The following is a 15,747-nucleotide window of genomic DNA, read 5'->3' as shown; positions in this document are numbered from 1 at the left end:
CTTGTTCACCGAATCGAACGGAGCCTAGGAAAACTGCTTATTTCCAATTACGGTAAATTTGTTCTTCGGATATTGAAATTCGATTTGATATCGCCTTTCCGAATGTTGACTATATCAAGCGTCTCTGACAATGAAGAATGTCTAGATTGTCTTGTTTCAATAGTGAAACAAAAAGTATGAGTGACTGCTGGTGCAACGAGTGGCCACCAGATAGCACTGAGCTTTTGGCGCGCCCGTAATAATGAAATTACAAATTGTAATGACTTTCGATGATTCGAGTGCTGGAAATAACTTGAGATTTCATCCACAAATTCCGTACTGCCATGGCTGCACGATATAGATATAGTTCGCGTTCACACAAAATTGTTTGGTTGTATTTTAGAAAAGTGTAAATTGATCTAATTATTACATGTTTTCTTTTTAACGTGGCAAAAAACGGTTAATTACTTTTCTCGCTCTTCTGTCGAGTCTGCTACTAGTTTTTTTTTAACTGTTCTATGAACCTATCGTGACATCTAACTACGAATAAGGGTAGGGAAATTACATCCCCGAACGATGCCGACCCCTACGTGGTTTTAGGAACGCTCGACTCTAGTCAAGTGAGGCTCTGATTTTGATTTATAGGAAGTATGTAAAAAACAATAAGCGGGGGTGGTAGGGATTGTCAGTGAGTGATTACTGTTAAAAATCACGTCTCATCGTGGATAATGCGTCGGTAATAATCGTGTGGATTGTTTCCCAGCGCTCATCTGCCGCAATGAACGTAGTAAACTCTCTTATTGGCCTCTTTTCCAAGGTGGTATATTGATTCGCGGGCGGCGCATAGCTTCGCCAACAAGGGTGGGTTTACACCCATACCCGCCTAAAATGTATTTTTGTTTAAAGTTCATGCGGTTTTTGCTAACCGCTTCTCTGTTCTGCGTTGGTAAGTGTTAGCCATAGAACAGTTTTCATTTTTCTTATTTCTTTTCTGTACCATCCCTCGCCACATTTCTATATTTTTCGTTCGCAGTTGGCTTCTGCTCCGAAGATGAAGAACGTCTGGTCCGCGATTTATTTCGCGGATACAACAAGCTCATCCGCCCCGTTCAAAACATGACCCAAAAAGTCGACGTCAGATTTGGACTTGCTTTTGTGCAGCTGATCAATGTGGTAAGAAAATTTTGTCAAACAACACTCCCAGCGTTTTTGATTTTCTACATGTAACAAAAATAGTGTAACATTCTGTACGAAATCCGAAACCAATCAGCAGTTCCTCTGCTTTCTGTCCCTGTTACACTTCGTTAAGTTTCCTATTTTATTCTAAGCTTGACAGTAAATTTATTTACTTATTGCATAACCACTGACCATACGTACAATAGTACACGCATACACAGTGCATAGTATGTATCCTAACAGAGTTACGATAAAGAAGCACCCGTATTCAGGAATGGACTTAAAACTAACTTATCACAAACACAAATTACCTTAACTAGTACTAATTTATGGAGAAGTTTATTCTCACTGATATCATTTAACCTTTTATCTTTTCGCGAAAAACCAAAACAAGAACTATCCCATTTAAATTGATTCCAACACATTGCTTTCCAACAATACTTATTCACAATTACAAATCCGTGATAACATTTTTTCTTTCGATCGCTGTTATCAAGAATGAGAAAAACCAGATCATGAAGTCCAATGTCTGGCTGCGATTCGTCTGGACCGATTATCAGCTGCAATGGGACGAGGCGGATTATGGAGGGATTGGAGTGTTGCGTTTGCCGCCCGATAAGGTTTGGAAGCCAGACATCGTTCTGTTCAACAAGTAAGTTGTGCACAGTGTCTACATTCGATGATTGACGATACCAAGAAGGCGGCTGGTCTTCAGTTGGCGGTTGACAACTTGAACTCGTCACCTTTACTTTTCCAGCGCTGACGGCAACTACGAGGTTCGGTACAAGAGCAACGTTCTGATATACCCAACGGGAGAAGTTCTCTGGGTGCCTCCAGCGATCTACCAGAGTTCGTGCACCATTGACGTCACCTACTTCCCCTTTGACCAGCAAACGTGCATCATGAAGTTTGGATCCTGGACGTTCAACGGTGACCAGGTGTCCCTGGCACTTTACAACGACAAGAACTTCGTGGACCTTTCGGACTATTGGAAGAGCGGCACATGGGACATCATCAGCGTGCCCGCCTATCTGAACATATACCACAGCGACTTTCCGACCGAGACCGACATCACGTTCTACATAATAATCAGGAGGAAGACCTTGTTTTACACGGTCAATCTCATCCTTCCAACCGTCCTCATCTCGTTCCTCTGCGTCCTCGTGTTCTACCTGCCAGCCGAAGCGGGGGAGAAAGTCACCCTTGGCATCAGTATCCTCTTGTCGCTTGTCGTGTTCCTCCTGCTGGTCAGCAAGATCCTGCCGCCAACATCGCTTGTGCTTCCGTTGATAGCGAAGTACCTCTTGTTCACCTTTATAATGAACACCGTCAGTATTTTGGTCACGGTTATCATAATAAACTGGAACTTTCGAGGGCCGAGGACTCACCGTATGCCGCAACTGATACGGAAGATATTCCTCAAGTATCTGCCGACCATCCTCCTCATGCGTAGACCCAAGAAGACTAGGCTCAGGTGGATGATGGAAATTCCGAACGTCACTCTCCCGGCCTCAACTTACTCCGGAAGTCCCACCGAGCTTCCGAAACACCTGCCAGCTGGTCTCGCTAAGCCCAAAATGGAAGTAATGGAACTCTCCGACTTGCATCACCCCAACTGCAAGATCAATCGAAAGGTTCACCACACCACAAGCGCTTCGACAACTGCAGCTGGAGGAGGTGATGCTTTGGGGGATAGGAGAGGATCGGAAAGCTCCGATTCGGTGCTGCTAAGTCCAGAAGCTAGCAAGGCAACGGAGGCCGTTGAGTTCATCGCCGAGCACTTGAGGAACGAGGATCTTTACATTCAGGTAAAAATTTCCGCAAGCTTTTCCACTGTTCCAAACGTCTTGTTCGCGGGTTTTCAAAGTTTTTACACATTTTTTTGTTTCTTTACTTCTCAATTAAATTCCCGTTCTCTTCCTCAGAGTGTCTTGTTATGATTCCAGACACGAGAGGATTGGAAATACGTTGCAATGGTGATCGATCGGCTGCAGCTGTATATATTTTTTGTTGTCACAACGGCTGGGACAATAGGGATACTGATGGACGCACCTCATATATTCGAGTACGTCGATCAGGACCGTATAATTGAGATTTATCGAGGAAAGTAATTTAGGACAGAATTCAAACTGTGGGCTGGACGCCCTATGGCTTTGGAAAAAGCTAAAGACCGAATCCCCACGTGTTGGGATAGAAACCGAGAAACAAATATCCCGCACAAACACATCCGTTTCCTTTGAAACTCGTGAAACTATAAGCCGCTCAACGGAACGCGTTGTAAATCGAGAATGCAAATGTTGATCATCCGCCATATTTGTTTCTGGTAGAAATTTTTCCCCAGATGATAACTGATCTTCCGCAAGCGGATAATTGGTTGATGCTCCACTGCCGGCTGATGGGTGATGTTGAATTTATTTGTCAAGATGGTTTTCCATCAGCACGTAAGCCCTGCATTAAGTCTTCCCTAATTAACGAAGTATAGAAATGAAAGAGTCTACACATTAATTGGTTGGTTATAGGGTGGGAAAAAATGACCGTTGGTTCGTCGAATGCTTTCGACTCTCCAGTGGAAGGAAAATATTAAAGGAATAAAAAATAAAAAATAATGATCCGGTATGAAAATGTCGAGTCGCATAAAATTATGAAATTACGTACATATGTAACCGCAATGTCTAAATGTCGATGTAATAAATTTAAAAACGATCCTGATCCAAGCAGCAGCTGTCTAACTGCATCATTATATTCGTATCTACAAATAATTCGTTTTAAATATGCATATAAGGGTAAAATTATTCAACTCAAAACGAAAAATTAAATAAATAAATATACGTAAGTATAAAATAAACTTTGTAGAAATCGTTCTATTAACACTAATGCTCGTACATCGGTGGTTTGATATGTGCTATTAGAAACGTTGTAATACTCATGGTCAAGTTTTACTTTCATAGCATTATAGTATACCTGTAACTAGCTAATTGTAAGACCGTGTCTAGCCTAAGCAAAGAATTAGAAAAATAATGTGTACTAATATTATAGAGTGTAGATACAATAAAATATGGCCAAAGAGATTTCCAATTCTTGTCTTTTCCTATCATATCCTTGAGATAAAATCCGAGAGAAAATGTTTGGAACGGAGTTAGGGATCTACGGGAAATTGTTTTTTTTTTTTTACAAGGTTTACGGAACGAGTGAATGATGCACGGTTTTTGCTTCTTTTCTTTTCGTTTATTTCAACATTTCATAATAACGTAATAATGATAATAATAATTACAATATGGTGACAGTTGGTTCACCACTTAACAGGGATTTTTTTTTTTTTTTTTTCATACATAATAATCGATCAACGTTTTCTTTATTATTTTCATTATAATTATTTTATTTTATTTTATTTTATTTCATTTTAATTCATTTATTCATTCTCCTTTTAAATTTGTCATTAAATCTTCTTATTCATTTTTTGTGGAAAGGAGCCTGGCACTGGGAATATTATGTTTCATAACAAATCTTTTATTTATTATCTTCAATATGAATTTACTATCATTAAACCAGGCCATCCTCGATACACGTAATTAAAAATCATCGGTAAGTATTCGTATAATAATTCATGTATCGTGATGTACGATCGGGTAAGAAACTTATTTCATCATTTTCCAACTTCTCACTTCAGCCGGCTTCACGAGCGATCAATTTGACATTTTTTTTTACTAGTATCAGAAACAAAAAACAAACAATAAGATTTATCGTTTATGCTATACATTTCGTGATTACTTTTTTTTTATTTTTATTTTCCTCTTTTATTTTGAAATTTCATTCCGTAGAGCATCGTTTTACAATTAAGTGTACGTAACAATCTCATAACATATACTTAAGATGTACTTTTTTTTTCGCCGCGGGTGAAAAGGTGGAATTCAGGGTTTTTCGCAGATTTTGAAGTGTGAATATGTATGTGTGTGTGTGTGTGTGTGTGTGTATAATAGATTCTTCTTTATGTTTTCTTTTTTTTTTTTTTGTATCGTTTTGTTTTGTCTTCGTTTTAAATACATAATAAGAGATGATATAATATATGTAAGAAGAATGGAAGAGTTCGATTATTAGAATCGGTTTCAATTTTCAGCATTTTTTTTTTTTTTTTGACTTAAATTTTTTCTTTTCGTTCATTAGTATTCTTAGATAATTTGAGATATTTATAGTTTAGTTTAGTTTCGAGAGAAAGTGACCTCGATAAAGTTGACTACGAAGATCTAAACTTCTACCTAAAACCAATTCTAAGTTTTTATACCGTTAAAGTATCATCTACAGTTCTATGTTGATTATAGACTAATATTTTTATATTCATTGGTTGATTATTGAGTTTTTTTTTTTTTTTTTTTTTTATTTCTTATTTTTTTCTATTTTAAGTTTATATCGATACACGTTTAGCATTTCATAGTTTAAATATGTATAGATAATGTTTAGCAGTATATGTTTTAATAGTTTCAATTTAAATTTAGAGATTATTTTCTTTTAGCAATCTAATTATTTGAGACCGATTTGATCGTGGGATTAGAGATTTTTATATTATATGTATACAAGATATACGCGAGTGAGCTAGCGCTAATATAAATAATGTCGATATGCATATACATATATGTGTGTATATAGATACATATCCGAATCATAAATTCAAAAAGAATGACAGTTATATGTATATATGTACACATACACATGCTGCGACCGGATTTCAGCGAAACAATAGAAAAAAATCACTGTTTTTTTTTTTTTTCTTTATATCTTTCGAATTTCATATGAACATATGATCAAATATATGCCAGATGAATTTCTACCGACTGCATACTCCGTCGGCTGCTAAAATTCAATGCGCACGCGCAACAATCCGAGAGCGGCTGTTTGCCAGGGTGACCAACCGTCATAAATTTTCACGAGAGTTCGCCGCGATGTATTTAACCTCAAAATTTTCGACAGTTGTCGTTGTCAGTTGTGCTCAATGCGCAACTGTGACAAATGTTGAGGTTAAAGACGGTTGGTCATCCTGGTAAACAGTTGCTCTCGGATTTTAGCGCGTGAGTATGAAAATTTAGCAAACGACGGAGCATGTTGTCGTTAGGAATGCACTCTGTATATAGCATTTATGCATGTATATATAAGTAAGAAATAAAGTCGCGAAGAATTTATACGCGTATGAAAAATTGATCGGCATCTACATCGGTAAAAATCATTTAAAATCCTTTCGGCTTTGGCATCTGCGTTTGGCAAGAATTTCTTCTTCTTCGTTTTATTCTTATTCCAGTTCTTTGGATAATTGAAGAAACGATTGTAGGATATTGATACAGTTTCGTTTTGTCGGATTTTTTTACTCGCAGCTTGATGCAAACCTGCGGTTAAGAATTAAGAATCAAACAAATATACCTACAAAGTTCTTTCATCGTCAGCATAATATGCAAAGTTTAAAAATTCTGCAGAGACGTGACGCAATTTCTCCGTCAGTTTCTCGTAAATCGCAATATTAAGATTTTCACTAAGATGTGAGAGATTTTAGAAAATTCTCAATTCTTAATCGCACGATTTAATTCGCGGCGTGAAATCAGTCGAATTGCTTCATCCCCCGGCGGTATTACCAAACTTGGGGGGTTGTACATTTGTTCATAACAACAGTATAGATTAAATAAAAATTAGCTTGCCTCGGCGATATCTGGAGATTTAGCTAAAAAATTTGGCACTTGAACGTGATTTTCTTCTGATAAATCTATCAACTTTGTTTCCTCACATTATACATATAATCATTAATGTACGTCATACGAGTTACGTGCATTTTAATGCACTCACGTCGCTCACTCGTTCGTTTCACTATCTCTTTACCGCGGATCGTGGAGATATTTTTCCTATACTTTATACGTGATCGAAAGTTGTGGCAAAACTCACCACGACCTTTAATAATTTTCATTACCGATCTGCGATTTATCTCATATATTTTTCCACGATCGTCGCTAATTAAGTCGTCGCGAAACAAACGATAGGTATTTGTTTTACATCGCGTACGGTAAAGAACGTTTGCAAATTCCATCGATATTACAACAATAAAATATACAAATGCTTCCGATTGAAAAGTTTGAGCGTTCGTAGCATTATCATCATCATTATTACTATTATTACTATTATTATTATTGTTGTTGTTGTTGTTGTTGTTGTTGTTAGTCGTTTTATTCAGTGTTCATAATTTCACATATTTTTTAGCAATATTGAAATTATACTTTTTATCTTGCTTCTCATTTCTTTTAATAAAATTTTGTTTTTTCTCTCTATTTAAATCTAGGCAAATTAACGTCATCGAGGAATTTGGCACGTCGACAAGATCTTTCATTATCCTCTTTTCCCTTGCTCTTTTTGTGTAGAACGAGTTTCGAGTTTCGCTGCAGATACATATACATGGAGACATAATGTATGCTTGTGTAATATCAAACGTTCTTTAGCCTCACTCCGATGTGAATAAAACATATTACGACTACGCATATACAGGTAGTAAACAGGTATCTATCTAGGCAACAATGTCTATACTGGATCTCGACATTTTTTGTCTTTTTCGTTCTTTTTTTTTTTTTTTTCTTTCTTCAAGCCCTTAAACCAAGTTAATTAATCATCAACGTCATCGTCATCGTCATCGTTATCATTATCATTACAATCATCATCACCATCATCATCATCGCCATCGCCGTGAATTGCATCATCAAGGATTGCAATCGTTATTTAATCAATCCGAAATGTTTAATCCTTATACGATACATTATATACGTTATTTAAATTTTTTTTCTTTATCATCTCTTTTTAACATTATTAACAACGTCGTTATATAGTTATATACACACACTTGTATATGTATATATATATGTATATATATATCATATATTTATAAATAGAATATATATGGGTATATACGCATATACGTATATGTGTATAACTTTGAATATTATTATATTATATTTAAAAGTTTATAACGTGATTGGTTGTCGCGTCATTGCCAATGGCCAAGAAAAATTCATATTTGTATCATACATTAATAATAATAATAATAATAATCCAAGTAATGGGAATAATAATAGTAATAATAATAACAATAACAAATAAATATTCAGAATCCTTTTCTTAGCATCATACTTCTTCCTTCTTTCGTTCTCTCCCTACCGTCATTCTTTCTTTCCTTTACTCGTGTCTGTCTCCTTTCGTATCATTTCCTCGTATTAATGGTTATTTGCTCGATTTTTCGCAACGGTTTTGTATCTCGTAGTCAGTTATCAATTAACACTGCACCCGCCGTGAGAGAGATTAACTATGAAAAGGAATGACTTGGGTAATCGAATCGGAAATGAAAAATTCGAAACAACAATAACGAATACAACGAGTCAAATCAACGAAAAAACTATCTCCAAATAACAACTGACTCGTTACGTTCTTTCCGAAAATGTTCTCTGCCCGACACCTTCTTTTTTCGAACATTTTTTTGTGTACAACCGCTTTTCCACATGTAGAAAGTGTGTCGCGTACGTTCGTCGTGCAAAGTGCGAAAACTGCAGCATATCAGAGGCTCTCTTCTCGATTGATCAGCAATTATTTATATCATTGTGACGCCGATGTTTGAAACGGTCTAATCGTTCGGTCTAAGTGTTCCATCGATCTACAAAGAGGTGCAAATAGCGAGGCGGAACACTTTTCGCGACGAGACTTTATTCGCCATCTCAAGTACAATCTCGTACCCAGCTCTTTTTGTTTTGTCCCTTTGTCTCTTCGTCTCTCATTGTCGCGACTACTTGTCGCGGCTCTACACACATTCGCACCTAACGGTGGCGCAGATGTAAGCTGAGACTGTATCAAATATTCAAAGTTCATTTAGGTACGTACATTAGGGCGGTCCTTGAATATGTCATTTTTGAATTTCGACCAGCTCGAATCCCCAAATCGGTTCCAAATAATCTAAACTCTAACCCCTGTCCTCGAAAGGGTGGATTTCGCCATTCAACCCTTTTAGGGGCAAGTTTGGTACAAGGGGGCTTCTTGGGTCACTGATTACGAATCTGAACTCAGAATTTGAAAATTCAGAATGGCAGATCCAATATGGTGGACCCAAAATACCAACGTCAAGTGACTTGGGATTCTGGTCCGCCATGTTGGATCCGTCATTTTAAACTTTGAACTTTCGAGTTCAGAATCGTGATCAGTGACTCAAGAAACCCTCCTGTACCAAATGTTATCGAAATCTGTTTGGTAGATTCAGGGTGCCGTTGAAAGAGTTGAATGGGGAAATTCACCCTCTTGTGGCCACGACTTAGAGTTAAGATAAAAATTTGAAAAAATGATGGAATTATTTTTAAATTATTTTAAGTCGATTTGGGGATAAGCCGGTCAATATTAAAAAATGACCTTTTTAAGAATCGCTCTAATGTACATACATACGTATACCAACGTGAGATTCACAATTTATGAGTAACCTGACCCCGAAGTAGACTATTTTATAAAACGTAATTTTTTTCTTCTTTTCAGTTATTGTATATTGTTATCATTATCTTTCCCTCGTTTTTTGTGTTTTTTCACAATTCACAGACTTCGAAGCGTAAAAAAAGAAAAAAAAAATGAAGATAGAAGAAACGGAAAATGATGAGCTCATAGTCAATTGCTACTCATGGCGATGCATTATTAATTATTTCCACGCGGGGACAACACTGACGATGCGTCGCGAAATCGGTACTCGTTTTTTTTTTTTTTTTTCTAACACACACTATGTTGGTACTTCAGGATTTACAGTGAATTTTTTTAAGGCTCATGGTCGCGTCGTAATTGTACAAAAATGGTAAGTAAAGAGGTTCCTCAACCATGCCGTCGCTGGAAAACTGACTGACAATTATATCTTTTCCAGTTTATGTTCCGGTCGATGGAAAATGTGTGGCAAAGGCGTGAGGTGAGCCGCTGGTTTCACTATGGCAGCCATTTTCCCGCTTCACGTAGTCTTTGTCTCTACGTAGCCGGATGAGATGAGATTCGGTGTGACGGTTATTTCCTTGGTTAAAATTGATTCTCCTGAATGTACGAAGTTTAATTAGAAGAAAATACATGTATAAAATGCGTTTACGAGTATTACCGATACCGAAACAATTTATACCCGTATCGCAGCGCGTCGACCATGAGCTTGAAATGCAATTTTCATATCGAATAATCCTATGCGCGAGATTTTTTACTCAATTACGATAATCACCGTTTACCAGTGAAACGTGCAGATCGTTAGGTATAAAGTACTAGTTGTGAAATGATAAGACTCTTAATTCAAAACCAACCACCCGCGCATTATAAGTCACGTCACCGTCGCAATTCGATTAATTTCATTAGAATTCTCGGTTAATGATTACAGTAATAATAATAATAATAATACTCACTAGTGATATACGGATTAATAAAATTCACTGGCATTTGAATCACCTTGGCAGTTCATTGTGTAGTTGAGAATATATGTATAATATATAGTAATACGTGTGTGTATGTGTGCGCTTATCTCCTTTCTCTTTCCGTATCGTTATCTTTTTGCACTTCCGACTGTCTCCCCCGTTCTCATCAGCTCGATTGGACTCGATGAATAAACTGCTGATGTGGGGAGCTGTGTCAATTTCTCAAACGTCGATTTCGGATCGATCTGATCGAGCCGTCTAAATTATTGTGATTACATTGTAGTCTGATGTCGAAGGTCGGCTGTTCGGCGTGTGTGCGTGTGTACATTTGCATATTATATTAATATATAACGTGCGTGGATGTGTGTTTGTGTGTTATTGCTAAAGTCTTCGATGAAATTCTAATATTAGTGCTGATTCGGTTGTCCCTGTTCCATATTTTTCATCATATTTGTTTTCTGTTCAACAGTTAGGTATACAATCGGACAAGCCAACCAGTAATCGTTGGTTCTCCACGCTGCACTTTTACTAATTATCTCTCGAATAATTTTTTCTCCGTCTTTAATTCACCGTATTCCCTTGCCTTCGGTTAGCTAGTCGCACCGTTTGATTTCTCTTGTTTTCTTATCTAGTTGTGATATATTGTATTTGTATGCGTAGTACATGGGGAAAAATGGTATTCGAAAAGCGAAAGTTCGACAACCTGCGATGCGGCGTTTGCAACACTTGGGTGTGTGTGTGTGTGTTTCTTTTTTTTTTGTGTTAAATGTATTAACGTTGGGCTATCGCGAGATAAAATTGAATAATAAACGACACTTTTGTCAAGCGTAAAAAATTCATGTACAACAAATACGGTGCAGGGCGTTTTACGATCAATTTACTGCGGCCTAATCGTAAGTGGATATAATATTCATTCGTGGACTCGCAGCAGCGGCAGCAGTAACGATATTCCTTCGATATCTCAGTTTCGTTTTTGATTATTATTATTATTATCCAACACCGACGACGATCGAGAACCCCTCCGAATCACGTGACGATTATATGAGGGGCTGAGAATAGGACGGTGATGGTGGCGATGATCGTGAACAGGGTAAATATTATTAGGCACATCCTGTCGATCACCATCGCTGCGAACTTCCAATCGTTGCTCACCTTCTTCTCCAAGTCGTCGTTCTTCAGCTGATCCGTTATTACCTGTAACGAGAGCAGAGGAAGACAATCCAGATTATAGAAGATCCTAATGTGAACACCTGAAATTTTGACTGTCCTTTGGAAGAATCGTAGCCATGAAAGGATGGCAAAAAGAAAAGGACAGAAAACTTTGCATCGTCCAAAAGACCCTGTCACATGACGTTATGATGTTCACCACACGACAGACCAAAATATATCGGCACTCCTGAAACCTGTAAGGTCGTGTGTGGTGTATGCTTTTAAGGTAAGAAGCTGAAAGTTCACGAAAGGTCGGATGAAATATTCATAAAAGTCTACATGTACGGTATGTACAGGCTTTCTATGTCATCCGATTATGAGCCAACCAGACACCATACCGTATTGTATATTCCCTTCGTACGATTCACGGATTTTCCTATGTAATATCCACAGATGTCGCATCGTAGCACGGCTAATACACTATTTTCCGGGATGTAAGAAGGGGAGAAACGAAAAGAGAGAAAAAACGACCGTAAGACAGACAAGAAGAGTGAAGAATAAAAGAAACATTTTTCATGCATATATTTATCATCGTCGTAGAAAAGACGTATAGAATGATGGAGAACTCCGGTAAGGCGAACGTTTTTTACGGTATATCTTAGTTTCTTTTCTTCGCGGTATTGTATTATCCAGAAATGCGGTTTTAGCCGGGAGTGAAAAATGACGAATAACCAATTTCGTGCTATCCTATTTTCCTTTCCTACTCCCGGATTCGTTCTATCCCATAGTAACAATAACATTTCCACCGTCTACAGCGTCGGCGTATTTTATTCTGACAATACAGTGTCACTATTTCTTCGTCGATTTTCATTCTTTCATAGTACCAATTTTCAGAAAGAGAAAGCTACGCAGAGAACTCGATAATCGTGGCAACGATCCGTGCTTGCACCCCGTGAATTTTTATCCCCATTGCAGTCTGCGTCCTAGTTGGCACGGAACGCACCATATACACGGTACTGTTGACGGAGCGCCGCAGCGAATTGGGAAGAGAAAAACGGGGTTGGAGGATAGAAAAAAACAAAAATACGAGGTCAGTAAAACAGAAATCGGAATAAACCACGTTTCGACACCGCGGTGGCCCATATTAACGAGTGAAAAACTATCAGTCCCGGCTGCAACGCGTGCGGATTATTGGATTCTGTGTTTGGCTTGGCAATGTGAGCCGAGCTGACGGTGGCACATAAAAAGCGACTCCCGCAGAGCCGAGGTTCAATATTTCTTTTGTACTGCGATTAGCCGTAAGCTCCGGTAAGGTTCCAGAGCATCCGAGTGCTTCATGATCCGTTATCCTACCCGTAGCAGATTGTGTCGTTCGTTTTTTGGAGAAGGCACATCATGCGGGTTAACCGAGTGTGAATAATCGAGGAACGATGTGTATATAAATGGGATGGAAACATTCCCGGATAATGAAAATCAACCGAAAACTCAATCATCCAAATAAATTCAGATCGGATCACTTGACTATCGATACGTTTGAAATTTGAATCATGTACGACTTCAGGTACGAATAATATTATACCCTGATAAAATTTTACCCGATACGAATATCTCTGGGTATTACTTTTCACTGACGTATGTTGTACACACGTTATATCCTTACTGCGGACGTTTGCAAATTGATACTTCGCAGAGGAAAATTGGGGATATGTTTCGGAGTAGTTCAGTCTCTTTGAATTTCTTCGTTTCCCCGATGGACTCTACATTCTTTAAGATGAAAAAACGACTACTCTGCGAAACCTTTCAGTTTCTATCAGCATTATTTTTATGTTTTTTCTTCTTTCAAACTGTGTCTCTGCAACACTATGCAATCGTTCAAATTACGTTTAGCTGCTTTGTAGGATTTTTTTATAAGCTTACTTTTCTACGATTTCACGAGAATGTGAATTATTTTTTCAGCAATTGCTGTGCGGGGAATCGGAGCATTTTGAATTCAGTTTGTATCGCAAATTCGTTAGTTGGAATAAATTAACTTGACTGATTTGAATTTTACTTGAAGCAAAAGGGTCGCGGAAGGGTGCGGCGGATCGAGATAAACAAAACACTTGGTTAACTGTGATTCTCTTCTATCTGTAAAAACGATATCAGAAAATAATGTGCACAAAATCTGGTACACTGAGGCCCAATTACGATTTCCTTTTAACCGATGAACGGGGGATTTTTTTAAAAATTGAATCACTTGTGTTACAATGAGATGGCGATATAAGAGATATAGTTGAATGTTTTTGGGTAAGGTAGTATCTTTACATGTTTACATCACATTTCCGGCCTTAATAACTTCGACATTAATTTTTAGCTGTTCCAAAGTCAAAAATTCGATAACCATTATTTTGTATGCCTATCAAAATAATTTTGAGAACACGTGGGACATGATTTATAGATAATATCGACAAAACATTCCATATTTGCCGCTTCGTACTCTTCACCCTTTGAATTTCTCATTACGTCGGATTTCAGCAATCACTTTACATGGATGCTTTGAAAGATTTCTTATTACTTGAAACAAATAATAAACTGGTAAATCAGTTCATCTCCCGGTCCATTATTTTCTGATTTGGCTTTTCGACGATGGAGGTTATGTCGCGTGGAAAATGGATGTAAAAATATTAACCAACGAAAAGGCATCGACCTCTGTAACTCGTATCACCGTTTGACGCCTGTGACAGGTGATAAAATTTCCGTATCAAGCTCTTGGAGCAGAGTATATAAATTTTGGCGAGTTGCCAGTGGTCTGCGACAACGTTAACCCTTTCGTGCATACATTTTTCCTTACATGCGACTCACTTGGAATTTTGCTTATATGGGCTTATGGGGTCACTGATTACGATTCGGAACTAAAAATTTGAAAATTCTAAATGGCGGATCCAATATGGCGGACGTAAATTCAAAAAGTTATTTGATTTCGTCAAACTTTATTTTACACGGTTTTTGGGATCACTGATTACGAATTTGAACACGAAATTTGGAAACTCAAAATGGCGGATCCAATATGGTGGACAACCAAAACCAACAATAATAAAAATTTTGAAAAGATTCTGTTCAATTTTTTGGTGTATATTAAATTTGTGTAAAAATTGGCATTCAAATTTTCATGGTATATGAGCAGAAAATACTTTTTTTCGTATAAAACTGTAAATTTCTACCATTTGTTTACGTGTGCTATCTTTGAAATTAAATAAATAAATATATTTTTTTTTTTTTTAGACTTTGAAATATTTCAGGGACCATACGAAAGCAAAAAACACGGCAGTTGTTACCAAAAAAAGTAGTTTAATAAATAGAAAGCTGCTGCTGCTGCTGCTGCAAAAAAAAAGGTGGGACGCTCTGGATCCAAGCGTGAATTAGATGGTGAAAGCGTACCTTCATTTCCTTGAGAATGAGAATAAGCTCGTATCTCGCGCAGAAGCATGCGCTTTGCAGTATTGTCTCGACTTGGGGGGGCCCCGCGTCCTGGGGGTGTTGATGGTGGTGGGCAGCGGCACTGGTGTAGGGTGTCGGATGCTGATGATGCGGCGTCGAACTCGGGGGCGCAGCGTGGGCGTGATGATGATGGTGATGAGGCGTCGTGTGGACATGTCCGTGGCTGTGTCCGTGTCCCATGGACCCCATGGAGCCCATGGAGCCCATGGATCCGATGGTGCCGCCCATGTGAGCGGGGTGCCCCGGGTGGTGGGGGCCTGGCGTGCTGTAGACGTTGTTCAGGAGGTTGTTGTGGGAGGCGAGCGCGTTGTCATCAAGGTCGAGGACGTTGGCCAGAAGCGACTTGCTGCTCCGCTGATGGAGCTCGAGGTCGCCGTAGGCCTTGCTGGAGCCCATCACCGGCGAGGGCTTCTGCGACTTTTGGGTCTCCTTTTCCTCCTTGTCGGCGGGCCTCGACATCCGAAGGACGCAGGGAAGCCAGTAGAGGAAGACGACTCGCACCTTTTGGGGTCAGACATGTGGCGAGGTCTATAATAGAGTA

At 38.4% G+C, this 15,747-nt stretch overlaps 2 protein-coding genes across 4 annotated transcripts in view; one reads left to right on the top strand and one right to left on the bottom strand.

The window, feature by feature from the left end:
- The first annotated feature begins 589 nt into the window (after window positions 1–589).
- On the top strand, window positions 590–4,221 carry LOC107221272 (acetylcholine receptor subunit beta-like 1). The gene is made up of 5 exons (XM_015660201.2): window positions 590–925; window positions 1,013–1,152; window positions 1,653–1,807; window positions 1,913–2,963; window positions 3,102–4,221. The coding sequence occupies exons 1-5, from the start codon at window positions 868–870 to the stop codon at window positions 3,264–3,266; spliced, it is 1,569 nt and encodes a 522-aa protein (XP_015515687.1). The 5' UTR covers window positions 590–867; the 3' UTR covers window positions 3,267–4,221.
- An 891-nt stretch (window positions 4,222–5,112) lies between these two features.
- Window positions 5,113–15,747, bottom strand: part of LOC107221270 (acetylcholine receptor subunit alpha-type acr-16) — a 42,241-nt gene continuing 31,606 nt past the window's right edge. For all 3 annotated transcript variants that reach the window (XM_015660198.2, XM_046740025.1, XM_046740026.1), the window contains 2 exons: window positions 15,147–15,707; window positions 5,113–11,774 (listed from right to left, as the gene is read on the bottom strand). In XM_015660198.2, coding sequence (XP_015515684.1) covers window positions 11,607–11,774; window positions 15,147–15,707 — 729 coding nt within the window. In that variant the 3' untranslated portion in view covers window positions 5,113–11,606. The remainder of the gene's footprint in view (window positions 11,775–15,146; window positions 15,708–15,747) is intronic.

Source organism: Neodiprion lecontei, chromosome 5 (genome assembly GCF_021901455.1).
Source record: "Neodiprion lecontei isolate iyNeoLeco1 chromosome 5, iyNeoLeco1.1, whole genome shotgun sequence".
In the NCBI taxonomy this organism is placed as follows: domain Eukaryota; kingdom Metazoa; phylum Arthropoda; class Insecta; order Hymenoptera; family Diprionidae; genus Neodiprion; species Neodiprion lecontei.
The sequence above is the reverse complement of the archived record's forward strand: the minus strand, read 5'-3'. Positions and strand labels throughout refer to the sequence as shown.